Below are 26,991 nucleotides of genomic sequence, written 5' to 3'. Positions count from 1 at the left end.
CCTGAAGTCTGGGGTTTTGTATTATGACTCTGTATTTCAGAAAATTATAGTATTTAATTGTATTGTGTTTTATAGCAGAACTCTATTGTATTAATAGTACAATTGACCCATATATGGCACTCAGGCAATTGGGTATTGAGTTTGTACCGTAAATCCATGAATTCCTTGCTAATAATCTATTGTGTACTATAAATTTTATACTTGATATATATCTTTCTATATTTTATTAGAAAATAAATAGTGATTTGATTTTATCTTATTTTAACTAGAAATGGATAAAAATTTAAAAGATTTAATAAAAAATGAAAAGAAGAACAAATATTACTCTTGTTAGAACTATTACATATGCATTTGGGTTTTACATAAAATATGTTGATTCAACTTTTGGTATAAGTTTTGTTTTGTGAAAAAAATTTCCTTTATTAGTTGGAAAACTCTCTCTAGGATTATTATAAGGCCATGCTTTTGAAATTATGAATTTTCTCGTGGTGCTTCAGTACAATTTTAGAACTCTTAAATATGTGTGACTAAATTAGCATAGGTTCCAGTCTATATCTCCCCAAAAGTACTAATCCCATGAGATTTGTATTGGGGGAAAAATGGTTTCCATGATCAAAATATTTTGGAATATGCTAAATTCCAAGTACCTTAGAGATCTATAAAGCACATTTATTAAAGTATGAGGTGTTGATATTCACTGAGAGTTTTTAGTATGTGCTATTATTGCATTTAACCTTTTTCATGACTGTCTTGGTGGTAGTTTAGTTGTGGGTCCTGTCATTAACCCTAATGACAAAGAAGGAAACTGAGGCCACAGAATTGGTCATATGTTCAAAGTCACACTGTAAGATAATAGAGAAAAATCTCTGACTTCAGAGCTCATGCTCTTAAGTCTGAAGCCATATGCTCAAAATAATAATGTATAAAACAATATTACACATTAATATGACTTTTATGTTAGTTATATTTCAATATTGATATTAACCTGTTAAAAGCTTTGAGGATTAATGCAGTAATACATCTCTTTAACTTGGCTTAACTCAACATTTCTAAATCGGGTTTGGCTACAGAAAGCTAACAAATTGTAGTGAAAATAGTGTCCCACAGAATACAGTTTGAGAAATGCAGATATAAGCTATAGTATCACAGTAGATGAGAAGCCAGGATGGGAGTAACTTTTCAGTATTTCTTTGGCCACTTGCTCCAAATAACTGCGAGTGCCTTTCCCAAGGCAGACTGTCACTCAAGGATTCCACTTGACACTTTGGAATGGGCAGTAGTAGCAAGCAAACACCTATTTCCTGCTTGCAGATGCACAGAGCACGGGAACCCTTTGCACAAATGTGGATTATATAGTATATCCTGCAAAAGGAGTGAGCTTAATTTAGTTAAGCTACAAGGTTGAGTGAAAAACAGCATGCTGCTGTTATTGTTGAGTCAATTAAATTGTCCTCTGTGCTCATAGGAACTGTTCCACATTTATTACCAGTGAGATATACGCTCCGGCAGTTTCTTTGCTTTGGATTGTCTTATATTTAGCACATCTAAAGATTTGAGAACGGATGATGGAAGACATGGTGATAAATTGTCAGGCTTTTCTAAAGATTCAGAAGTTCTAAAGTTCCTGCCAGTGACAGATGGTCTGTCCTTACTCATCGCTTATCTTCCTGACAGGACTTGATTTTTTTCCCCTTTTTTTGTTCAATTTTCTTAAAGTAAGCTAAGCTGCTTGGGAAGTAGGATAGTCTCATTTGTTATAACTGTGTTACTCTACGTTGATATGGAAGCAACTCTATATGAATATGAACCTGGGTCCCTCTATGTTATTAATGTATACATGTGTAGTGATAAGCGAGAAGCATGGGACAAGAGGGGAGAGAAACAGATAACCAAGGAAAACCCCTACTTCCTTTATTCCTGTTATATTGTAACCAAACCTACTAGTTAAACCATTGGTTAATCTTTTTTTTTTTTTTAATTAATTTTATTTTATTTTTAAACTTTACATAATTGTAGTAGTTTTGCCAAATATTAGTTAATCTTTTCTTACTGCCATTGTCTTTCATAGCCCAAGCATCACGTGATCTTTTGGGCAGTGCTTATTATTATATGGTAATACAGTATACATTATTTGTAGGACCTTTATTATTTCATAACAATCAACGAAAATTGAAATTTGGGAGTAAATAGTATAGTTAGGCTGTACTAACTTGCTGGACATTTATATAAGTCCACAGAATGAAACCAAACAACTATAACAGTGATGGAATTAGGTATAAAATAGGTTCCAACTAGAAAAATAAAAGGGAGTAAATATTTCAATCAAATCGCTTAATCCTTTTCATTGGCTTAAAATATGTTTACTGCTGAAATAGGAAATGTGCTACTTAAGTAAGGAAGATAAGAAAAAGAAACAATTTCTCTGTTCCGAGTTCTAGTATGTTGTTCTTTAGTTGCTCAGTCGTGCCCAACTCTTTTGCAACCTCATGATCCTGTAGCCAGGTTCCTCTGTCTATGGGATCTTCCAGGCAAGAATGTAATTAATGCAGTCAGTTGCCATTTCCTACTCCAGGGGATCTTCCTGACCCAGGGATCAAACCTGTGTCTCTTGCAAGTCTCCTGCATTACAGACAGACTCTTTACCACTAAGCCACTGGGAAAGCCCCTAGTATAAGTGTAAATATGAAGACTTAAAATATTCTAGAATGCCTTACATATCTTCTTAATCCTTTGTCCAGTTGTATTACTAATTCAGTCCTTCAAGCTGGTAATGCAGTTAGTTTGATACATTACTTAGTCTAAAATATATCAAATGGAAAGTGATTAATATGAATAAAAAGTTAAATTATCAGATAGATGTATTGATTTAGTATTTATAATAGTTGTTTGATATTTGTTATCTACAAAAATAACTGAGAATTTATTTTTATGTAAATATGTCTTTCCTAAGAGTATTCACTTTAGCTCCATTTGATTGGGAAAAACATAAACATATTATTATCACTCTTTTTTACCGTTTCTTTTAACTCTACTGTAAAATTTATTTCTCTGGAGATATATGTATATATTAATATATTCATATATTACACACTGCTGCTGCTGCTAAGTCGCTTCAGTCGTGTCCGACTCTGTGCGACCACAGAGACGGCAGCCCACCAGTCCCTGTGATTCTCCAGGCAAGAACACTGGAGTGGGTTGCCATTTCCTCCTCCAATGCATGAAAGTGAAAAGTGAAAGTGAAGTCGCTCAGTCGTGTCCGACTCTTAGCGACCCCATGGACTGCAGCCCACCAGGCTCCTCCGTCCATGGGATTTTCCAGGCAGGAGTACTGGAGTGGGGTGCCATTGCCTTCTCCATATTACACACTAGTATAAATATAATAGTATGTCATATATACATATCAACATAATATATAAATATACACTTTATATAAATAGCTTTTAAAGCACTTATTTTGTATAACACTTTTTATTTCCAATAAGTTACTGGTGATAGTTTATCTAAGATGATTAAAGTAAAATAATTATTAAATTAGAAACAATGGATGCCATTACTGGTATAAAGTGACTTTTTAAGCTAAAATTGAAAACTGCCATTGGTCATACTTTCTACATTGTTTCACCTAAAGTTGAACATGTATGTATTTCAAAAGCAATAATAATAGTATAGTTTAAAAATAGATCACATGTCCTCACTTCTGTGATAAGATATTTATTATTAAGGCACCTTAGTAAGATCATAGGAATCTATGTGATGATATATATGGAAATAGTATAAAATGTATACCAAAATTTAAAAAATATTCTCCTAATAATTATATAATTGAGAAAGTATTGACTCACATAAATGTAATTCCAATTGTTTCTCATGATGCAATGGATCTTTCAGTAGGCATTTCTCAGTAAGACAAAGACTAACCCCCAAAAGTAATTTATGCATTGTGTATGCATTAGTCACTCAATTGTGTCGGACTCCCTGCGACCCCATGGACTGTAGCCCACCAGGCTTGACCATGGGATTCTCCAGGCAAGAATACTGGAGTGGATTGCAATTTTCCTCTCCAAAAGTAATTCATCAGTTCAGTTCAGTTCAGTTCAGTCACTCAGTCGTGTCCGACTCCTTGCGACCCCATGAATCGCAGCACGCCAGGCCTCCCTGTCCATCACCAACACCCGGAGTTCACTCAGACTCACGTCCATCGAGTCAGTGATGCCATCCAGCCATCTCATCATCTGTTGTCCCCTTCTCCTCCTGCCCCCAATCCCTCCCAGCATCAGAGTCTTTTCCAATGAGTCAACTCTTTGCATGAGGTGGCCAAAGTATTGGAGTTTCAGCTTCAGCATCAGCCCTTCCGATGAACACCCAGGACTGATCTCCAAGTAATTCATACTTTATAACAATTCCTTGCTAGTTATTAGAAAGCATCCTCACTTAACACCTGATCTTTTGGTGTTACTGGTGAAAATAGCACAGCAATCTCTTATAAAACAATCTAACCTAACTTTTATCTATGTGTTCCATGGCATGAATCATAAGAACATGTCGTAGGATGTTCATGATAAAGTTGGATAGAATGAAAACGCACTGCCAGTAGGGTTACTTTTTTGGCCTAAGCCAAGGATAATTTTCGGAGAAGGCAATGGCACCCCACTCCAGTACTCTTGCCTGGAAAATCCCATGGATGGAGGAGCCTGGAAGGCTGCAGTCCATGGGATCGATGAGGGTGGGACACGACTGAGCAACTTCCCTTTCACTTTTCACTTTCATGCATTGGAGAAGGAAATGGCAACCCACTCCAGTGTTCTTGCCTGGAGAATCCCAGGGACGGGGGAGCCTGGTGGGCTACCGTCTATGGGGTCTCACAGAGTCGGACACGACTGAAGTGACTTAGCAGTAGCAAGGATAATTTAGAATCGATTTATTTAAATCTATTCAGTCAAGATTGCTACCTATACATAGTTTACTTTTTCTTTTACATACATTTTCTTTCTGCTCATATTATTAGCAACACTACTGAAATTAGCCAACTATGAGTGAAGTGAGTGAAGTCGCTCAGTCGTTTCCAACTGTTTGCGACCCCATGGACTGTAGCCTACAAGGCTCCTCTGTCCGTGGAATTTTCCAGGCAAGAGTACTGGAATGGGTTGCCATTTCCTTCTCCAGGGGATCTTCCCGACCCAGGGATCGAATTGCAGGCAGACACTTTACCATCTGAGCCACCAGGGAAGTCCCTAGCCAACTATCAGATCAGATCAGATCAGTCGCTCAGTCTTGTCCGACTCTTTGTGACCCCATGAATCGCAGCACGCCAGGCCTCCCTGTCCATCACCAACTCCCAGAGTTCACTGAGACTCATGTCCATCGAGTCAGCGATGCCATCCAGCCATCTCATCCTCTGTTGTCCCCTTCTCCTCCTGCCCCCAATCCCTCCCAGCATCAGAGTCTTTTCCAATGAGTCAACCCTTCGCATGAGGTGGCCGAAGTACTGGAGTTTCAGCTTTAGCATCATTCCCTCCAAAGAAATTCCAGGGCTGATCTCCTTCAGAATGGACTGGTTGGATCTGTCCATCACTTTTATAGTCTTTTCATTCAGGTAATTTTACAATTGGATCTCCTCAGTACACATACTCAAAGGTTTTTGGAACATGGACATTTTACTTTGTCAAGACGATGACAAAACACATACACAGGGACGTAACAGATAAGAATGTTAAATTAGAGCCAGATAATGGAAGGATATATACTTAGATATTTATTAGGTAGATGATACAAGGTCACCAAAGCTTTATTTGGACTAGGAAATTCAATGCAAATTCTACTCAGTTAAATCACAAAAACAGTATTATTTGTATTCTTTTTTTCATTCGAAGCCTTTGTTTTTCTAGGCTTTTAATTAACTTTATTTTCAAACTTAGAGAGTCTACACTGCACTTACAAGATGAACACAAATGCTTCTACCATATTTTACTGTAACGGTTTTCCATTTTCAGTTGACTTTTCAGTTGAAAAGGACCTTTCCAACATGTGATACATCTTTGTCATTTGTCAAGTATATCTTTTTAGTTTGGTTTGTTTTTCACAATTAATGCTGACTGATAGCTGGTTTGTTTTCTGTTCCAGGTTGTGGAGACTAATTTGGTTGCTTTTGACTGTCACTGGATCATTATAAATGAGGTAAATCTAACTAAACCTTACTGTCAACTCTGAGTCCTGTTTTCATAAGTATAGTCACAGCTACAGCCTTGAATTTCTAACAGGAACACAGAGTAAACTTTCAGCTCACTGAAAGGATGCTGTTAAATAAAATAGAATAAGGAGTTTTTGCAAATTATAAAGGGCTTTGTATGAATAAAGTAAATACAGAATGTCTTCCCCACTGAGTATCTTTTAGCCTTTTCCGTTGGCACACACTGCTTACATCAGAGATCATTTTTATAAAAAGTACAGTTCTTCTTTGTAAGCAAAGTGAATCCCTCCCAGTGGAGGGCCTGTGTTCCATTTATATTTTACTGTTGTTTCTAGAACTTTTATATCCCACCCCCTTACAAGTGGATTAAATAGTTCCTCACATGAATATGAATAAATAAGAGCAGATTGTTTTGCTTTTCATAAAGAAACACAACTGTTTTAAAATCCACCAACTTGTCAAATTTCTTGTGGAAGATTTTTTTGCAAAAACAATGCATAATATTAAAAATACAGTATTACAACACGAGAGCCCTGTGAAATAGGTTGTACCATTAGCACCTGCCAGTCAGAGTTAGAAAGGAAAATGAGTAGATTAGTCAGGGACAAGTAATGAGGTAAAGATCTAGTATTCAGTATATCTATTACTTATGGAAAAAATAATGTGTTGTTTATCAAATGATACTAATGTTGAATTATAGAAAAATACATTTTATCTCAGGAGCAAAGTAGCATTTTTGACAAGAATTCTAGTCTCGAATTCAGCAAGATAGGCTCAATCCTGGCTTTGAAATTGGTTCATAGCTGTGTTACTATGGATATATAATAAAATATCCTGTGCCTCAGGGGTTATTTATTAGTTTGTACTGTATGTACAACAACATTTACTTTACCAGTTCTTAATGAAAATTAAGTGAAATATTATTGAATGCTCTGAACATGATGCCTGACAAATGACAGTAAATGGTATTGCAATAATGATCAGAGTACATTAAAAGTTCACAGATCACTTACTCACATATTATTTTGTTGAACAATAAATAGTGTTATGAAGTATTGAGGAAATGGGGTCTTGCCTTTCCTTATACAGAGAAATAAAAATGATTCTTAGTTTCAAGTTGTTTCTCCTACAACACCCTTCACTGATGAATTTTAGCTTTCTTGATGGTTCTTTTTGTTCAGTTTAAAGGCACTGGAAACATTTTACAAACCTATTTTTTGCCTGCCAGACTTTGATTCTACATGATTTGTCGGTGTATTTCTTATGTCAGATTAAGATGTGTTCTTCAGAGATCCCTACAGATAACATGTGTATGTCAGATCTGCTTTTCAATGAAGTTTTTAAGTCAGTCTAGAATGACTAAACATCAGGATGGATTAAGGGAAAGGCAGACAACAAACCAACCACATACCTAGAAATACCTTTTCTAGGTATTTTTATCTCTTTTTTCCCAAAGAATCTAAGGTTGAAATAAATCAAATGGTTTGTCAAATATTATGCAACTATTAAGTGGTAATAATGGGATTTAAAATTTAGTCTTTTCCAGTCTAAAGCTTTGGTTGTTGTTGCTTTTTTTTAAAATAATTTTCCTTATAGATTATATTTTTGAAATTTATGCTCCTAAATTTCAACCTTATAGGAGCCAGTAAGTTTTATGTTACTTTTTGTCTTTAGCTTAATATTTTCTGGATTACTATTTTTTGAAATAGAGAATCCTCCTAATTTCTTATTATTGTTTCACACCCACCTTCTGATGGGGAGTAGGCCACTCAGCTTTTTTGATATGAAACAAACTGGAGCTGTTTTACTTGTTTGTGTCAATACTGATTACTAGGGGGGAAAAGTGATTTCTTGCCTCTTTAGAGACATGGATTAATCAAACAAATTAACACTTACAATTGATAAATGGAATGCCCATTCTTTTCTATTCTTTGGTAAGATTGCAGAAAGGACCCCTGAATTAACATTTTCCCCATATTCAACTTAACTTCTAATGTTATCCTTGTATCCTGAAAATGTGAACCCAGGTAGAGAGAGCTTCCCATGACACCAATGACCATCTGTCCACTGCTTGCTTGTCAGTTTGTGCTATGGAAGAAACTGCTTTTTCATATTATAAAAAGGAAGTTTAAGTAGTATGTATTTCATTTATAGAAAGAGCAATAGCTTATATTTTACTATATCTTTCATAAAATTGTAACTCATTCTGTTAAACTTCTCATTAAGTTTTATTTCATAAAATATTAGGGCCAATGATGTCTTTCAACAATTGTTTCATAATTTGAGTCCCTATTTTACAAAAAAAAAATCCACACAAAAAACAATCTGACTGATAACTCAATAAATATTAGAAGTATAAAACACAGTATAGAAAACCTCAGTATTTTCTCATTCACATGTTAGTTTCCCACTGTAAATTGTTATAACTGTAGCTTCACTTTTACCATCACTGAAACCCTTATCTCTTTTCTGCTCACAGTCCTCCTTACTAGTCCTTGAGCAGAGATGTAACTTTAGGCAGAGCAGGTCAATACCACTTGGTCTTTGAAAAATCTCATGGTCACAGCCTGCACTGTTTACATTGGTTATTATGTTTTTTCCCTAAACTAGGTTAAAAAAAATCAGAAATCAAGTATATTTTCTGTACTTTCATCCCTAAGAGATACCATCCATATATGTATCTGTGCTCAGCCCTCTTAATTCTACATGATTCCATCCAGCCACCTCATTCTCTCTGAAATATGCCTCAGGAAACTTGAGTCTCACTACCTTTATTTGTTTTATAGGTCTGTTTATAATAAATGAATCAAAATTTATCTTAATTTCCATAAAATGAGAAACATGAATTCCTCAAGTTTCCTAGGAAAATAATAAACTCTAAAAGGAGCAACAACAACAACAAAATCCAACAACTTGCAAATGCCCATTTTGTTTGAACATGGACATTATGAATCCGATTAGTTTGCTTTGTGTAGCTACTATTTTGTTGCTAATTTTAAAATGGGTTGCAAACATTTACTTAATCTTATTGCACCAACAGTTTCTCAAAGAAACTATAAATCAAAGTTGGCATTGTGCATCGTGATACAAATTGATGCTCAAGCTTGAAAACAGTAAATTTGTTTCATTTGCATCAAATATGCTATAATAATGAGAGGCTATGCTAGTTCATATGGTGTAATCAATCATACGCTAGTAGTTGGAAATGGTATTTATCTTTTCCCTGCAATCAGGTGATCCAGCAGAGAACAGCCTTTCCTTATAAGTATTGTCATCCCTTCAGGGTCCCGAAGCAGATGGCCTAGCACTTTATTTAAGTTTTACAAGTTAGAAGCTCAGATAAGAAGATATACATACATAAATACATATTAGATGTATAGAACACGGTATAGAAAACCTCAGTTCTTTTCTCATTCACATGTTAGTTTCCTACCGTAAATTGTTATAAATGTCACTTCACTTTGTTACTGAAACCCTTGGCTGTTTTTCACCCACAGCCCTCCTTACTAGTCCTTGAGAAGAGATGTAACTTTAGGCAGAGCAGGTCAATACCACTTAATGTTTCAATACCACTTAACACACACACACACACACACACACACACACAGTTTAGAGCAGCAAGAAGCATAATGCTATATGTAGTCTTCCATTCCCTGATGATACTAAACCTGACCCTTGGTGTCCTGACTTCTTATTTAAATACTAGTTTTTTAGTTTAAGCCATTATTCTCTGCTAATCACTGCTTACTTCTGCAGTGAAGAAGTTGTTGTTGTTATGGTTGAGATTTGAATATGTGTAATGAATATTTTTCATTTTTCTAATTTGGTGATTAATTGAACTGCTCGCTACTAATCTGTCAAGCAGAAAGTTGACATTCTGTTCCTTTTTCCACTTTATAGTCTGCAGTTGGTTTTTTCCATGTTTCATGGTATTTGTATAATAATTTCACATTACTGTTAAACTTTATGGAAGCATCAAAGGGTCTTTTTTGTTAAAGTATGGAGAGCATAAACATACCAGTAACACAACAATAATATAATCTTTTCAAATTACACTACATAGCACACTGCTTAGTATCATTACTAAAATCTGCTTTATTTATAATAGATAAAGTTATTAAAGCACCCCAGTGTCTCTACTTAAAGTTTCAGGGATCTATCTTTCAAAGATGGTTTGCTGAAATCTTGCCATTCATTCAATTTTTTATTTGACAATACATTTAATGAATACCTACTATATGCCAAGAACTTCATTAGATATTAAGAGATAAAAGAATAGGAAAGGAGGAAGGAATCCTATTCTGAAATAGTTTATGTAATACAGATTGGCATCCGATCTAATAGATTTTGAGTCATTCCTTCCCTGGAATTCTATTAACTTAAGCTTAAAGCTGATATCCTACAAGGATTCAGGAGTGATCCAATTCTCCTAAAAGATTTGTTCTGGAAATTGGCTGTTTCTGGTGGAGTTATAGCCCTACCAGATATTTTAGCTTTCCCCTTCCTTGGCTTTGACTCCATTCAGAATTCACCCTATGTTAAACTATCACAGTAAAGTGAATAAGAATATTTTCTCGGATATATTGATTTGACTCTTGATAATTTTTGATTATCCATGTAAATAATTTTTGGAGAAAAAAAAAGGCTGAATGCTTTGCTCTTAAAGAAGAACACTTGAGAAAAATTAAGTACACTAAAACATATTTTTTCATTGCAATATTAATTCTTATTTCATAAATATACTCACTGAAATAAATAATACAAAAATGACAAATAATTTTTAATTTACTTTCTTTAAATTCCTTCAGACTCAGAAAATGTCTGTATAACTTAGTAGCATATTTAGGTAGTACAGGGGACTTAGTTGAGTGTGTGGTAAACTAGTTCTTCATATGATTATTTTTTAAATCAGTTATTTTAACATTTTTAAAAGTCTGCACGTTTGAACAGCGTAGATTGCAATAGATTATGCAACAGCTTCATATTTTAATAAAGCAGTTTACCTAACAATTTTCTTTTAAAAATATTTCTTAAAAGATTAAATATTTACTTGGCTTCCACTGTTTACATGACATTTTATTTACCACTTTTGAAATGCATCTTCTGGAACGTAGAAGTTCTGTAAATATAAAATAGCTACTTAATCAAGTTTTCATATCACTATCAAACTATTTTTGAGATCAGGTGTCAAAACTAAAACTGCAAGTGAATTTTTTGAGACAGATTGTCTGTTAGCTTCATTCAGAATGGCAGATTCTTTCCTACCAGAAAATTACTTTCTTTTCCCTTCCTCAAATAATAATAGGCAAAATATATTCAATTCAAATTGACGTTTTCTCAGATATAGTTTAGTCATTTAGACATCTGAGGACTTCAGCTTTTAGAACTTGTAAAAGGTAACCATCCTTTTTTATGGATTTAAAAATAGTCCTCTCAAAGACTTTGGCTCATGATAGATGACTGTACCATTCCTTATAGAATCAGTAGGCTATTAAATTCTAGAATAATATATCTTTATTGTTTTAATTCCTATCACTCATGAATATTAATCTAAATAATTCCTGTAAGGAAAAATGGATTCCTTATATGATTACTTCAGAGAGTGTCTTTTGATGACATTTATAAAATCTCATTATGAGTAAAAGGTATGTTGATGAAGAACTTGGAATCTCCCTACTTCTTTATTTGTAAGTGAGAATTAACAACATCTGAATCAGAATGTAGTTTTTAGCAGAAAATGAAATAATGTGTTAAGTACTTAGTATTTTTCCCAAAATGTAGTAGGATCTTAATAAATGTACGCTTTTGTTCTAATATGCTGATTTGTAGTTCAGCACTAGTGGAGCATGTAGAAATAGTAGTATTTGACAAAATATTGATAAATCTCATATTGCTAAAGAAAAAAGACCACATATATAACACAACTTAGTCAATATTATGAGAGTGGTAGAATTTTTCACTGCTTTTTAAAAATCAAGATGCCTATCTGCATAATATTAAAAATTTTTAAACATGTAATATCATTGAATAACAATAAAAATTTATTTTAAACATTTCCTGTTTAAAATTCAGACCTAACATGAAGTTGATAGACACTGTAGACAGTGTTTAATTTTACTTTGTGAGTAGATGGCAGAGAATTAAAAACTGCCCTGCTTTTGCCAGACAGAAATTTTGGTGGCCAGTGAAATGATACACACTAAAGGAAAAAGATGGCATTTTAAACAGAGAAAAATCATCTTTATGGTACATTAATTGACTGGAAATCCAGGATATTATACTAGATATGGCTGATGGCAGGTGTTATTTTATTTTCAGAAAAGTCTTTATTTCATAAAGATCATAAATAAAGGATGGATTTTAAAGCTAATATGTTCTATGACAAAGAAAATTTGCACTTGTAAATTATCTTTTTCTCTTTCATTATTCTGTGATAATTCTTTGAAACAAACCTAACAAATACTCATTGCAGTCCAATATGTATCCTATGTCAAATCTTTTATTTCTGTTGCTGTAAGAATCTGTCAGAGAAGGCAATGGCACCCCATTCCAGTACTCTTGCCTCGAAAATCCCATGAACAGAGGAGCCCCGTGGGCTGCAGTCCATGGGGTAGCGAAGAGTGGAACACAACTGAGCAACTTCACTTTCACTTTTCACTTTCATGCACTGGAGAAGGAAATGGCAACCCACTCCAATGTTCTTGCCTGGAGAATCCCAGGGACGGGGGAGCCTGGTGGGCTGCCGTCTATGGGGTAACACAGTCGGACACGACTAAAGTGACTTAGCAGCAGCAGCAAGAATCTGTTGAAAGCAATAATATGTTAATTACAAAGACTTCATCGGTTTAAAAGATTTCAGATGGATACCATGAATTACAAACTACCTAACTAAAGGCTGCATTAAAAGTAAAATTTATTTTGATCACATCTATTCTAATTCCAATTAGAATAATGTTCAATTAGAACAGATGTATGTTAAAAATATTATTTTATTATTTTATTTTTTTATTTTCACATCCATAGTTGAGTCAAATCTTAAAGTTTAAGTCTAGAGTTGGATGGTGACTGGGAAAAGGAAGAAGAAAATGCTTTCCTTTGCGTTCTCAAAGGCTTATATGCAAACTAGTAGTAATTTGGATAAACATCACTGGAGTTCATTTTGTATTAATCAATAGAAGTTTTTATCTTTATGTTAAGAACACAATTATATACTAATATATCAGGTCAGCAGTTAATGAACATTTTATCTATTTCTTATCAAAACAAGTCCATGAGTTAACACCAATAGTTCTAAGAAATAATTGGGAAAAGTCTTAAAAAATGATGCCTCCTCTTTCTCTCTCTACTGTCTTAAGAACCCCCTTTTCATTGCTAATATATATATATATAATTCTTACATTACAACTATCTTCCTATGTCATCAAAGTACCTTGAAATCCATTAATGAATAATTAAGTGTAATAACAGCTTCCTTTGTGACCTTTTCCAATGTTTAGACAACACATAGTTTTCTGAAGTATTCAACATATTATAAACTTATTATAAATAAAAAGTATTCAAGTCCATCACTTCATTTGAAATTATTTAGGCATTCATTAATTATATACATAAATACATATAATTTAAAGCACAGACAGCAACTACAAATGAGTTGATTATTTTAATGAACATGTGGTGTTGTTTCCACTTGGATGTGGGCTAAGCATTAAGCAAATGTATTACAGTAACAGAATCTCTTAGCATTTCCTGATAACAACTCATTAATAGTTTTGTGTTTCTGTTGTGTACTATAACATTTCTAATTCTTCCATTTCTTATCTTATAGGAAATAAATGATGTGGATGTACAGGAACTTGTAAGAAGGTCAATTGGAAGGTTAACCATCATTCGACAGACATTTCCAGTCCCCCAGAATATAAGTCAGCGATGTTTCCGTGGCAACCATCGAATATCTTCAACATTGTGTGATCCAAAGGATCCATTTGCTCAGAATATGGAGGTATATTCTAAGCACCCAGATATTTCTCTAAGGATTTTTTTCTTTTGGTCAGTTGTAGAGAGACATTTTCTGGTGGCATTGCATTCAGAATTCTACATGTTTCCATTTTTGGTCCAGCAATTTCATAAGTCTACTTGGGAAGAGTGCTAAGAATCTGTCTTTGATTGCTCTAAATTTCATTACAGCAAAATATCTATTTGGTAAAAATATAATCAGTAAAGGTTATTCTCTTTTCAGCAAGTAGATCAATAGCATTTCTCATGGTGGAATTTGTGATTGATACTCCTTAATGCTAAACTCCAAATTATTAAGCTAATAAATTTGTTTGCCTTTTCTGGCATAACAAGGATATAGAAGCCTATACCTTTTTATAGATTAATTTCTGGTTGGAAGGACTTCACCAGAAAAATATTTAGCAATCCGAAAATGCAGTAGTGTTATATAAAGTTTATCCAACTCAGATGGGAGATAGCTGAAACATTTGCTATTCAGAATACAACAAAGAATTTGACAGTAAATGAATACAATCTCTGAGCAGCAAAACGAAAAAAAAAAAAAAAAGAATACCAAGTCCCTGTAGCGTACACATAAGAATGCCCTTTTAATACTCATCTGGATCCTATTTCTTTTTCTTAAGGAAACTCCTATCAGAATTTTTTGTGTTATTTCTCTTTGTACTGGCCATCTTAATATGTCAGTTTGAAGGAGGTTTGACAAAGGCAGGCACATCAACTATAATAGGGCATAGGAAGCCCTGTAACGAGGCAAGAAACATAAAAAGAGAAATCAAAGAGATACTCTAATTCAAATATCCTATCAGAGCAGCACCTTCTCTGTAAAACAACTCTACATTATAATACAATCCCAAGTGTATCACTATTGTATATAGCTAGTTTATGAGTTAATATTTAAACAGTAACCCTGAGATACCAATAAAGATTAAAGTCATGGTCAATTTCATAAGTAGGAAGAAAAACATAGGATGTATTTTAGAAACCTATTTCTTCAAAATGTTTAATAGAAATAGTATTTTAGTATTTAGAGATGTTCAGTTTGAAAAGGCAGGAAAAATCATTTTAGGAGAACTAGTTTATTCCTAATAATACTAGATAAATAAGGTGACTTGGCTAAACGGCTTCCTTGTTTGAAAGATAACAGTTTCCCTATTTTTAGTCAGCTTTGAATATTTCAGATAAATGGCCATTTATCTAGCCATTTCTTCATACTTATTACCATCGTGATGCTGGGGCTGCTGCTGCTGCTAAGTCACTTCAGTCATGTCCGACTCTGTGTGACCCCATAGACGACAGCCCACCAGGCTCCTTTGTCCACGGGATTCTCTAGGCAAGAATACTGGAGTGGTTTGCCATTTCCTTCTCCACCATTGCAATGAGCAGTATGTATTTACCCCACAGCTGTCTCCGGAATCATTGCCCACAGAATTTTGCTAGTAGATTTTTAAGCTCCTTTAGAATGAGCTCCCTCCAGACATCATAAAATCACATTAAGTATTTGTCTTTCTTTCTTTTTCCCATCGTACCTACCATGGTGCTTTGCACCTTGGTAAAAATTTGGATCTGAAAGTAATTGATAAGAAAACAGAAGTCAAAGTGAGCCACTCAAGCCTAAACAGGGTTTAAGTTCTCTACTTCCAATGACCTATGTTTTGATATTAATTGGTTCTGAGTATAATTGATGTGGAAATGATAGAATTTTAATTAGAAACATGAAAGAACTTTGATTTAGAAAATCATGAGATATTGAAGGCTGTTTCTGTTGAAAGAGGTAGTAGGTAATGTACAGAGAGGAAAGCAGAAAGGTATTGCACAGTATTTCACAGCATATTCGCCTAACAGCACAATCCTTCTGATTCAGTTGACTTCCTTGAAATCAGGGAACAAATATTTTATTTATCTTGGTATTCCCAGACATATCTAATGAATTAAGGATGTACTGGAAGTAACACTCCTCCTGCCCCATACCTTCATCATACACCCCTCAAAGCTACAGATTGAAGAAAGCTGGAAGATTACTTTTCTTTGTGCATTTATTGTGTATTAGCATCCCTATTATATGTAATAGAATTTGACTAACTGTTTAATATGTAAAAGGAAAACTGACAGAAACTTTTATATGTGAAGATTTATATAATGAAGTGCCTAAATGCTGGGCTCTTGAATTTAAAACGTTCTACTAAAAGCGGAGCATTTGATAAAAAGTCTGGCCTTGGTGTATGTTTTATCTCACTGAAGTTAAAGAAAATAACAAGAAAAGTACTTTTAAAATTGAGAGTAAGGGGCTCCCTGGGAGAAACAACCCTCTCTCAACTTGGAGTCCATAGTGCAGATAAAAAGGATCACATGTAGACGTATATCTTATCAGCAGGATCCACCTTAAAGAAAAACTCAGAAAAAAAGGTATGAAAATATGATTCTTGTGACCTCTGAAAATAGAAACCCAGCAGTCACAATAATCTGTACAACAGAGGAAAAGAGGGTACATCTAGAAAAGACGGTGAGCATCTAGAGATCTCTGGCCTGTTACATGTTTTAGTGTACACAGAAAGGGAAGTAATATTTTGTTGCTGTTTAGTCGCTCCGTCGTCTCACTCTTTGTGACCCCATGGACTGCAGCACACCAGGCTTCCCTGTCCTTCACCATTTCCGAGTATTTGATCAAACTCATGTGCATTGAGTCAGTGATGCCATCCAACCATCTCATCCTCTTTCATCCCCTCCTCCTGCCTTCAATCTTTCCCAGCATCAGGGTCTTTGGCAATGAGTCGGTTCTATAGCCGAAGATAGCCAAAGTATTGGAGCTTCAGCTTCAGCAACTGTCCTTCTACTGGGGAAGCCTAAGTAATATTTAGAAAGAACAAAAGCCAAGTTTCCTCAATCTTTAAATTAGTGCCAGAAAGACTAAAATTCAGAATTAGCTGAAGTTGCAAAATAAATGTCAAAGATACCTTTCAGCTAGAAACAGTTTTTAGCAATATATGAAACAAAAGGAAGTAAGCCATTTACTGCTTGATGAAATTAATGTTGTCTCCCCAGGTGGCATGGTGGTAAAGAATCCCTCTACCAATGCAGAGATGCAAGAGATGTGAGTTCGATCCATGGGCCAGGAAAATCCCTTGAAGTAGGAAATGGCAACTTATTCCAGAATACTTGCCTGGGAAAGCCCATGGACAGAACAGCCTGGTGGGCTACAGTCCAAGGGGTCGCAAAGAGTCAGACACAAATGGAGCACACACACAAAACTAATGTTAGTTTGGATACTAATGGAGAGAAAATAGAAACATTCAAATCCTTTTGCTTCTGTTTCTCCATCTTAAAATTGGAAAGACTAGATAAAAGTCATTTAAAGGAAAGTAAATCATTAGATCAGAAGGAGCAGGTGTTGGGAGGTGGTTAGAGTATGCCTTACTGTTCTAAAATGAGGCCGGAAAAATAATTTCTCAGAGCAGTTAATAAAGCTGTAGATAAGATCACAATGTTGTAATTTAGAAATATTAGAGAAATACTTAGGAAGAGAACAAGGCATTGGTATATTGTCCCAGTTTTCAAAAGGGAGGTTGAAAGATTCTGAAACAAGTGTTTAACACAGTAAAATTAATATTCAGATACATTGCTGTTGTTCAGTTGCTCAGTTCTGTCTGATTCTTTGTGACCCCATGCAGTGCAGCATGTCAGGCTTCCCAGTCCTTCACCATCTCCCGGAAGAATATACTATTAAATACATGGGTTGAGGAACATTAAACAAGATAATAGGACTTCCTTAAGAACAGGCATCACCGAAGCCTACTTAATATTTTTTTTTAGATTTAGATATTGTCGTAAATCTTTTTATTCTTTGTTGATTTTAATATAGTGTTTGAAAAATTTTCCTTTTAGGAAAATATTAAAATGTTTGTAAATTAATGTCACTCAAACATTTTCACCAAAGACTACTAAGAACAAAAGATAGTAAGCATTTTGGCTTCAGGTTTTTTAAAAAGTTCAAAACATAGTCTTATTATTGTCTTTAAAAGTTATACAATATATGGGTTTCTTTAAAATTAAAAGTAATATAATTTGAATCAAAATTGCTGGGAGAAATATCAGTAACCTCAGATATGCAGATGACACCACCCTTATGGCAGAAAGGAACTAAAGAGCTTCTTGATGAAGGTGAAGGAGGAGAGTGAAAAGGCTGGCTTAAAACTCTGCATTCAGAAAACTAAGATCATGGCATCTGCTTCCATCACTTCATGGAAAATAGATGGGGAAACAATGGAAACAGTGTGAGACTTTATATTCTTGGGTTCCAAAATCACAGCAGATGGTAACTGCAGCCATGAAATTAAAAGATGCTTGCTCCTTGGAAGAAAAGCTATGACAAACCTAGACATCATATTAAAAAACAGAGACATTACTTTGCCAGCAAAAGTCTCTGCAGTCAAAGCTATGGTTTTTCCAGTAGTCATGTATGGATGTGAGAATTGGACTATGAGAAAAACTGAGTGCTGAAGAATTGATGCTTTTGAACTGTGAGTGCTGGAGAAGACTCTAGAGAGTCTTTGGACTGCAAGGAGATCGAACCAGTCAATCTGAAAGGAAATCAATCCTGAATTGGAAGGACTAATGCTAAAGCTGAGGCTGCAATATTTTGGGCATCTGACGTGAAGATTTGACTCATTAGAAAAGACCCTGATACTGGAAAAGATTGAAGGAGGGAGAAGAGGGGATGACAGAGGATGAGATGGTTGGATGGCATCACTGACTCAATGGACATGAGTTTGAGCAAGCTCCGGGAGATGGTGAAGGACAGAGACGCCTGACATGCTGCAGTCCCTGGGGTCGCAGAGTCAGACACAACTGAGTGATTGAACAACAACAACAACATCTCAACTAGTAATCAGCTAAACTACTTTGTTTTGTGTTCAATTCTTCAGGCAAAGTTCATAAGCCTAGAACATGGCCCAGATGTATTATGTAGCTTTGAGGACCTTTAATATTTACAGCTTCTCACCAGAGTTTCTCTTACCCTCAGTTTAGTAAGGATGGAACTAGTGGAATAGTAAAACCACACTGATAGGTATTCTACTCTTGAAGTGCAAGGAATTCTCTATAGTTATCCAAAGAGTCTGTCTTTGGACCTAGGGCTTCCCTTGTGGCTCAGCTGGTAAAGAATCCACCTGCAATGCGGGAGACCTGGCTTTGATCCCTGGATTGGGAAGATCCCCTGGAGAAGGGAAATGTTACCCAGTCCAGTATTCTGTCCTGGAGAATTCTATGGACTGTATAGTCCTTGGGGGTCCCAAACAGTCGGAGATGACTGAGCAACTTTGACTTCACTCAGACCTAGTATTTTCAAAATTTTTAAACTACACAAATTAAAATGAATAAAATACGTCTATCAGATATGTTAATGAGATAAAGCTAGAAGAGAAAGCTTATATTTTCTTACATCAATATTCAAATTGTTAACAGTCACTGAATAATATGCCTAAAATTTAAAATATGATAGATAGAAAGTGTAGATTCAAAGTCAGTTACATGAAGTCCAGATGGATGAGACATGATTTGACAGTTTAAGGCTGTTAAAATGAAGGCAAACTTGTTTTGAACATAGCAGAAGTAATATTTGCTCCAAACCATTCTATGTTATCTCAGTCTCTGTGTCAGAAGCATTTTGTTAACATCAAGAAAGATAACATTTTATCCACATCTCTCCTAGTCAGTTCGCATCTGCAAATAAAGTTAGTTCTGAGTATTAAACTTTCAACAGAAACACTGAAAAATAAGAGAAAGACAGAGGAAGAATGCTGAGGTGAAGAGCTGCCTAGAAATTATACCAGGCAATCAACTACTAAAGGAAGGAGAATGTTTCAGAGCACGTCAAAGAAGGTGTCAGACATTGGAAAGTTGGCATGTAGAGGAGGTTAGTGTTGATGGTTCAGTAAAGTCGAAAACAAATGTTGTTAGAGCAGATAGAAATGACTGGTCAAATGGTGGGATGCTGACATTTAAGATGTTAGAGGAGTTGTTCATTTGTGTCTAATAAATAGTCACTTGTTCTTGTCATACCAGAGTAGAAGCAAAGTTCATCTGCTAAAAAGTGACCAAGAGGTCAGTAGGTAATGGCAGAGAGGGGCTGTAATGTGTGCCATGGTAAAGAGCACAGACCTCAAAGGAGAATAGGAATTTGCTAAGAAAGAAGTAAAAGAAGGGATAATGGAAAGCTCAGAGAATGTCATCTCCCCCTTTTGATTCTGCAGTTTGGGATGTGAGCAAACAAAGAGAGGCAGTCATTTGTCAAAAACACTTGTCACGTATTGACTACAAATCACTGACCTTTCAGTCCAGCATGGATGCTAAAGTGCATGCCTCTAGATATGCAAAGGAGACTATGCCATAAGAAGTGTCACCAGTTGTCAGATCGCTCACATCTTGACTTCTGTTAAACCTAACTGATGTTAAACTAGACTTTCTTTTCTTTGACTTTCTTTCTTTGACAACTATTTATCAAAAACCAAATATGTGCTAGACTCTGGGCTAAGTCAAGAGGAAATAAAAAATAAGGGAAACAAAAAGTGCAAAAAGCAAAAATATTGCAATATGAGCCCCAATCCAGAAGGAACTTATATTCTGTGTGAAAAGCAATTTAAAAGAAGTCTTGGCATTCTGATATGCTTCAATAGAGATATGCACTGAGTGTTCCGAGAGATAAAACAAGAACTGCCCACCTAGCCTGGGAGTGGGGAGAATCCTGAGAAGCTGTCAGGGTAGGATTCACCCAGCCTGTGACCCATGGATTGAGTACGAGAGAACGTTAACTAGTTAGAGACAGATAAAGAGACTTCAGAGGATGTTCCCACAACTATCTCATCTACACGCTTGAAGCAATCAGTCAGAGGGTGAAACAAAATAAAGTTAGATTGCTTAGAGCAAGAGAGTTTGAGGCAGTGGAGTCATGAGAGGTTTTAGAAAAGGTCAAATTATTGTAGATTATTGAGAAATATCCAAAGATTTGCCCCAGACTTTTGGATACGACTCATTCATCCTTCACGTTTCTTCTAGATTTCCCTTTTGGGTATTCAGTCTGATTCAGATGAAGTTCATTCCATCAGCTACTTTTAACTTCAAGCATTACTCTTCATTCATTGCCAGTTACAGGCGTTTCTCTAGGAATTATCTGATGGGGTGGGGGCCAAGATGAGAATGGCCTGTCCAAATATTTCCTTATAAAGAACAAACTGATATTTCATGTGGTGCATAAGAGTGTTGAAAGTCTCTTTAAAGGAAAGTCTACAAAAACAAGTGGTTAAAGATTTACCTAGTTAGAAAATTCAAAGGCACTGTTAGGAAGTGCTTATTAACAGTTGTTCAAATTCTCATCATCCTAATAGTTGAAGTTCAGTAGCATGCTGTGATGTGGGCAGAAAATTTCATAAGATTCCTTCATGATTAATTATAAGCAAAGGGCAATCAAAGTACTGTCCCCTTTATTTCAAGAAAAAATGTGATAACAAGATTCCTAAATATCTGAGAAGACTTACATGCTTAAAATGGATTTATTCTTTATAGCTATGTTGAGTTCTCATTTTTTATTTTATATTGATTTTTTTTCTTCAGAGAGGAAATGATATAACATTAAACCACTGTTGTTGACCTTGGATATCTCATGGTATCTGTATTTTTAAAATGTTATTTCTAAATTATTTAAAAAAACATTGGTAATTAACAGTGAGGACAGTGATTCTGGCAAACTGTAAGAGTGCAATACAGTGTATCAAATATTTGTGTGATTTATTTTAAAATCTATGTAGAGGGAAGTTAATATGATTACCTTAGAAGAAGAAATCATTAATATAAACACACATTCACAAACAGCAGTTTATGGTATTTGTCTTATTAATTGCAATGCACCTGTATATAATTTTGTATAGACCCTTGGCCATTGTAATGTTTATGAATGGTGCTGTTTCCTCTCACTTTTTCATTACTGAATCGCCATAGACACAAACATATAGGCAAATGGTGACATCCGGCACCTATGACACTCATCTTCCATGTAAAATCAAGTGGATATTTCTCCATCTGAAAAACCAGAATGCAAAAATATGACATCTTCAGAAAATGTATTATTCATTTTCCCTTCCAATCTTAAGCCCTTAGATCCTTACTTCCTCAGAAAGAAATAAGGACCAGTGATTTTCTAAGGTCTGACACTAACAGCCTTGCCTCTGTCGAAACTCCTCTTTTTTATCATCTCTCTCACACCTAAATAAGCTGAAAAAGCAGTTGAGGCATACAATCAGACAAGACTTCATTCTCAATCGCAAAATTGCCCAGGAAATGAAAAAAAGGAAACCTTCTGCTTAATAAATAACCCTGTAAACCAGCTATCTATGACATGAACAGAAGCAACGGAGCTGATACTTTTCTCCTTATTCTTGATGGTTGGCATCTCTGATTCTGATGATTACTGTCTAATGTCTTTTCAGATTTCAAACCTTTACATATATGACACGGTGCTTCTGCTTGCTAACGCTTTTCATAAGAAGCTGGAGGACCGGAAGTGGCACAGCATGGCTAGTCTGTCATGTATCAGAAAGAACTCCAAGCCCTGGCAGGGAGGGCGCTCCATGCTGGAGACCATCAAGAAGGTAACTTTGAACTAGCATTTCTTTTTTCAAAATTCATCCGTTAGTTTGTTGTCATTGTTGTTAATTTTATTTTTTTTTATTGAAGTATGGTCGATTTTACAATGTTGTGCCAATCTCTGCTGTACAGCAAAATGACACAGTTATACACATATACACATTTCTTTCTTTAATAAACTTTTCCTTTATGGTTTATTACAGGATACCGAATATAGTTTCCTATGCCATACAGCTGTCTATCCATCCTATATATAATAGTTTACATCTGCTAATCCCAGATTCCCAATCCATCCCATTCCCACATCTCTTACCCCCTGGCAACCGTGTGTCTGACTAGCATTTTGGTCTTCCTAATTTTTATGCAAAGAGAAACAATAAGTCATTGATAAGATATATTTTAGGATTTTTTTCTTCACTAATATTGCTGCCTATGCAGAGCACAAAATAGTGCAATGGATAAATTAAATATTAAAAAAAAAAAATCAAGGGCTTCCCCAGTGCCTCAGTGGTTAAGAATCTGCCTTGCAGTGTAGGGGACACAGGTTCGCTCCATAGTTCAGGAAGATCCCACATGCCATGGGGCAGTTAAGCCTGTGAGCCACAACTACTTTACCTGTGCTTTAGAGCCCTCGAGCCGCAACTACCAATCACACCACAGCTAGAGAGTAGCCCCTGCTCTCTGTAACTATAGGAAAAAACCCACACAGCAACAAGGACCCAGCACAGCCAAAAATAAATAAAATCGAAATAAATATTGAAAAATTTCAAGGTCAGAAAACAACATGTCTATGTGATTTATTTATTCAAAAGGAAATTTTCTGCAGATAAAAAATTAATCATTGAAATATTTTATTTCACCTTCATTGTATCATTAGTGTCAGAGATGCTCAAATTATTCAGTATCTGTCACAAAGTACAGAAAGTCATTTTTTTTCTCTATCATCCCCTGAAAAAAATAAACACTAGATCTAGGTGTTTTTCAGTTAGACGACATGTGGTAAAACATTGGATGTGATCTTTAATTTGCCTTACAATAATAATATAAGTCATAAACAGTCAATATTTTGGTGCATTTGTGAGCTATGTGGGGGTACTTGATGGCATTCTTCTTCACTGTCAGTGTGGTATTTAGCCTGCCTGTGACCTGCTTTAGCTCAGCTACCCGCTCCGTTCCCAGAAGGCAGTTTATGTTGCTTAGCTCCTCTCACAGTTATAAGCATCCAGCAGTTTATTAGCCTCTTTGTCATGTCATCCTTGCTGGCATTTTCCATTTGTCTCACACAGCTTCTCGGATTTAAAATGAAATGATTAATAAAACAAACAAATTTCCCCTGTACCCTTTACACAAAGGAGACAGTCATTTGGAAGTTTATAGTCTTCATTTTATGCATCCTTTTTCTTACTGCAAGCATTTGCCTTTTTTCCTGAAATAGTAAAAGAAATAGCTAGTCAAATGAAATATGAAGTGTTTAGAGATGCCAGAGAAAAATCTAAAAATTAACATTAAAAGGGAACTAGATGTACAAAAACCAGGAAGTGGAGGGAAAAATATGTTTCTCTTAGAGAAAAGCCTGCATTTTCCACTTGATGCTGTATCCTCTTTGCAGAAGAATCACTTTAATGAGAATTTAGGCTCTTATCAACTGAAGTGCTTGAAAATTAAATTCATTGAATACATTTGCAGAGGAGGATTTTTTAAGTGAAAAATGAATAAGTCAAATCTAAACTCAAGGTGTTGCCAAAATCCCCCAGCTCTATTTCTACGGAGAGTTGGCAGGTATGAATCCAAGGGAGGTTGTTGAACATGGTTCCGATCCTGCCAATTTATTAATTCATGCCTTGGCTTGGATGCAGGAACCTGAATATATTCATTCTTCGAAGCTGTCACACAAAGACAGAATAATAGTTTGGGAGGTTGCTTAGGAGACACTTATTTAGTGAAAGTATCTGTAGGAGGGAAGAAGAGACACTATAATATGTAGGTATTTCTTATGGAGCAATTCAATATGTAAAATGTTTCTGTTAGAAAATTTATAATCAAAACAATGATTTTATATGATAATTATGAAGTTTTGTTTGGGAGAATATTTGTATATTTTTTCCTGTAAACTTTCAAGCCAGTAGCATTTTTTTAAAGGAATATATCTATATTCTATATCTAAAGGCTAAGTTTGAATGATATGTATGATAACAAAAGTTCTGTTTCCTTATTTTTTTTCTCACATTTTGAATTAGGCTTGAAAACAGAGTCATGTTTTTCCAATCATATTACTTTGCCTCACCTGAGTGTTTTGGTTATCCCATTTAGATGTCCAGGCTGATGACACTTCACAAAACAAGATAATTTACTACTCGCACAGGACCTCGAATAAAGCAGAGTGGGCCCATGCAGGCCCAGGCTGGCTGGAGCAGAGTGCTGTGAACGGGTGGGACAGTTGTAGTAGTTTAGAGACAAGCTGAGAATAGTTCCCATTTACTTGGGCTGGAGATTTTATAGGCTTAAATTTTCCAGGGGTTTCAAAGAAGGAGATCCATGATGGGCTTTCTTGATCAGCCTGTCCATATGTAGGGCCTAATAAGAAAGGCAGCTTAAAAAGAAGTCAGCTGCTAAACATCACAGATGAGGTCAGGCTCTTTATTTCAATGGGAATATTCTAGTGAAAAAATTCTTAATTGCATTCAAGTAGCCACTGCATGCCTATAATCTGACCATATGCTGTACACTTTACAAAGCCTATGTACTAATATGAGCAGTGCGTTTTCAGTTGCTCTGTCTTGTCCGACTCTTTGCAACCCTTTGGATTGTAGCCTGCCAGGCTCCTCTGTCCATGGGGTTTTTCAGGCAAGAATACTGGAGCAGGTTACGATTTCCTACTCCAGAGGATCTTCTGGACCCAAGGATCAAAAGACAGATTCTTTATTGCTGAGCCATCGGGGATTTCCAGTGCAAGGAGTACAAAGAATTAAAAGAGTGAATGTCTGCCCCTCAATTAATTTGCATTCTCATTATGTGGATGAGATAAAAGGACTTAAAAAAAAAAACACAATGCATTTGACATGAGCACTATAATGTCCAGTAAGAAGGAGGTGGTGGTTTCCAGGGAACTCTTGTGTTGCAGCTTTATAATTTATCTTGTTGTTGTTGTTCTGTCACTAAGTCATGTCTGACTCTTTGAGACCCCATGGACTCTTTGAGACCCCATGGACTGCAGCACACCTGTCCTCCCTGTCCTCACCATCTCCCAGAGCCTGCTCAAACTCATGTCCATTGAGTCAGTGATGCCAACACTTTCTCATCTATCCCATCTTTTCTCTCAACTATCTCATCTTCTGTCATCCCCTTCTCCTGACTTCAATCTTTCCCAGTATCAGGGTCTTTTCTAATGAGTCAGATCTTTGCAGATCTTTGTGGCCAAAGTATTGGAGTTTCAGCTTCAGCATCAGTCCTTCCAATGAATACTCAGGACTGATTTCCTTTAGGATTGACTAGTTGGATCTCTTTCAGTCCAAGGGACTCTCAAGAGTCTTCTCCAACACCACAGTTCAAAAGCATCAATTCTTCGGCACTCAGCCTTGTTTATGGTCCAACTCTCACATCCATACATGACTACTGGAAAAACCATAGCTTTGACTATATGGACCTTTGTCAGCAAAGTAATGTCTCTACTTTTTAATATGCTGTCTAGGTTAGTCATATCTTTTCTTCCAAGGAGCAGGCCTCTTTTAATTTCATGGCTGCAGTACCCATCTGCAGCAATTTTGTGAATTGGTAGAGTGGATATCTCTGTATTTATCTTCTTTTTTCAATAATAAGAGATTAATTTTCAAGTGATCATTTCTTTCAGAGAATATCAGCACCCCCAAGCTGTTGTTATTTATATGGATTTTATAGATTATTTTTGAGAAAGTTATAATTTTTAAAATAATGAGCCTTTCATTCATAGACATGGTATCTATCTATATAGTCATCTTCTTATAACCCTCAGTAAAGATTTATAGTATTCTTTGTATGTGTTTTCATTGTTTCATTGCTGAAATTTTACAAGGTTTTGAATATGCTCACCTGTGTGTATGTGTGTGTATGCACACACTATAATGGATTGGATATGTTTCCATTATATTTTTAAACTAGTTATCGTAGATACAATGAACTGACCT

General features: G+C 35.5%; 1 protein-coding gene across 1 annotated transcript in view; it reads left to right on the top strand.

Annotated features, from left to right (window-relative positions):
• GRID2 (glutamate ionotropic receptor delta type subunit 2) overlaps positions 1-26,991 on the top strand; it is a 1,601,453-nt gene that overhangs the window by 969,568 nt on the left and 604,894 nt on the right. The window contains exons 5-7 of the mRNA XM_015471545.3: positions 6,121-6,174; positions 14,013-14,186; positions 22,675-22,836. Coding sequence (XP_015327031.2) covers positions 6,121-6,174; positions 14,013-14,186; positions 22,675-22,836 — 390 coding nt within the window. The remainder of the gene's footprint in view (positions 1-6,120; positions 6,175-14,012; positions 14,187-22,674; positions 22,837-26,991) is intronic.

This window comes from Bos taurus, chromosome 6 (genome assembly GCF_002263795.3).
Source record: "Bos taurus isolate L1 Dominette 01449 registration number 42190680 breed Hereford chromosome 6, ARS-UCD2.0, whole genome shotgun sequence".
Taxonomy (NCBI): Eukaryota; Metazoa; Chordata; class Mammalia; order Artiodactyla; family Bovidae; genus Bos; species Bos taurus.
The sequence above is the reverse complement of the archived record's forward strand: the minus strand, read 5'-3'. Positions and strand labels throughout refer to the sequence as shown.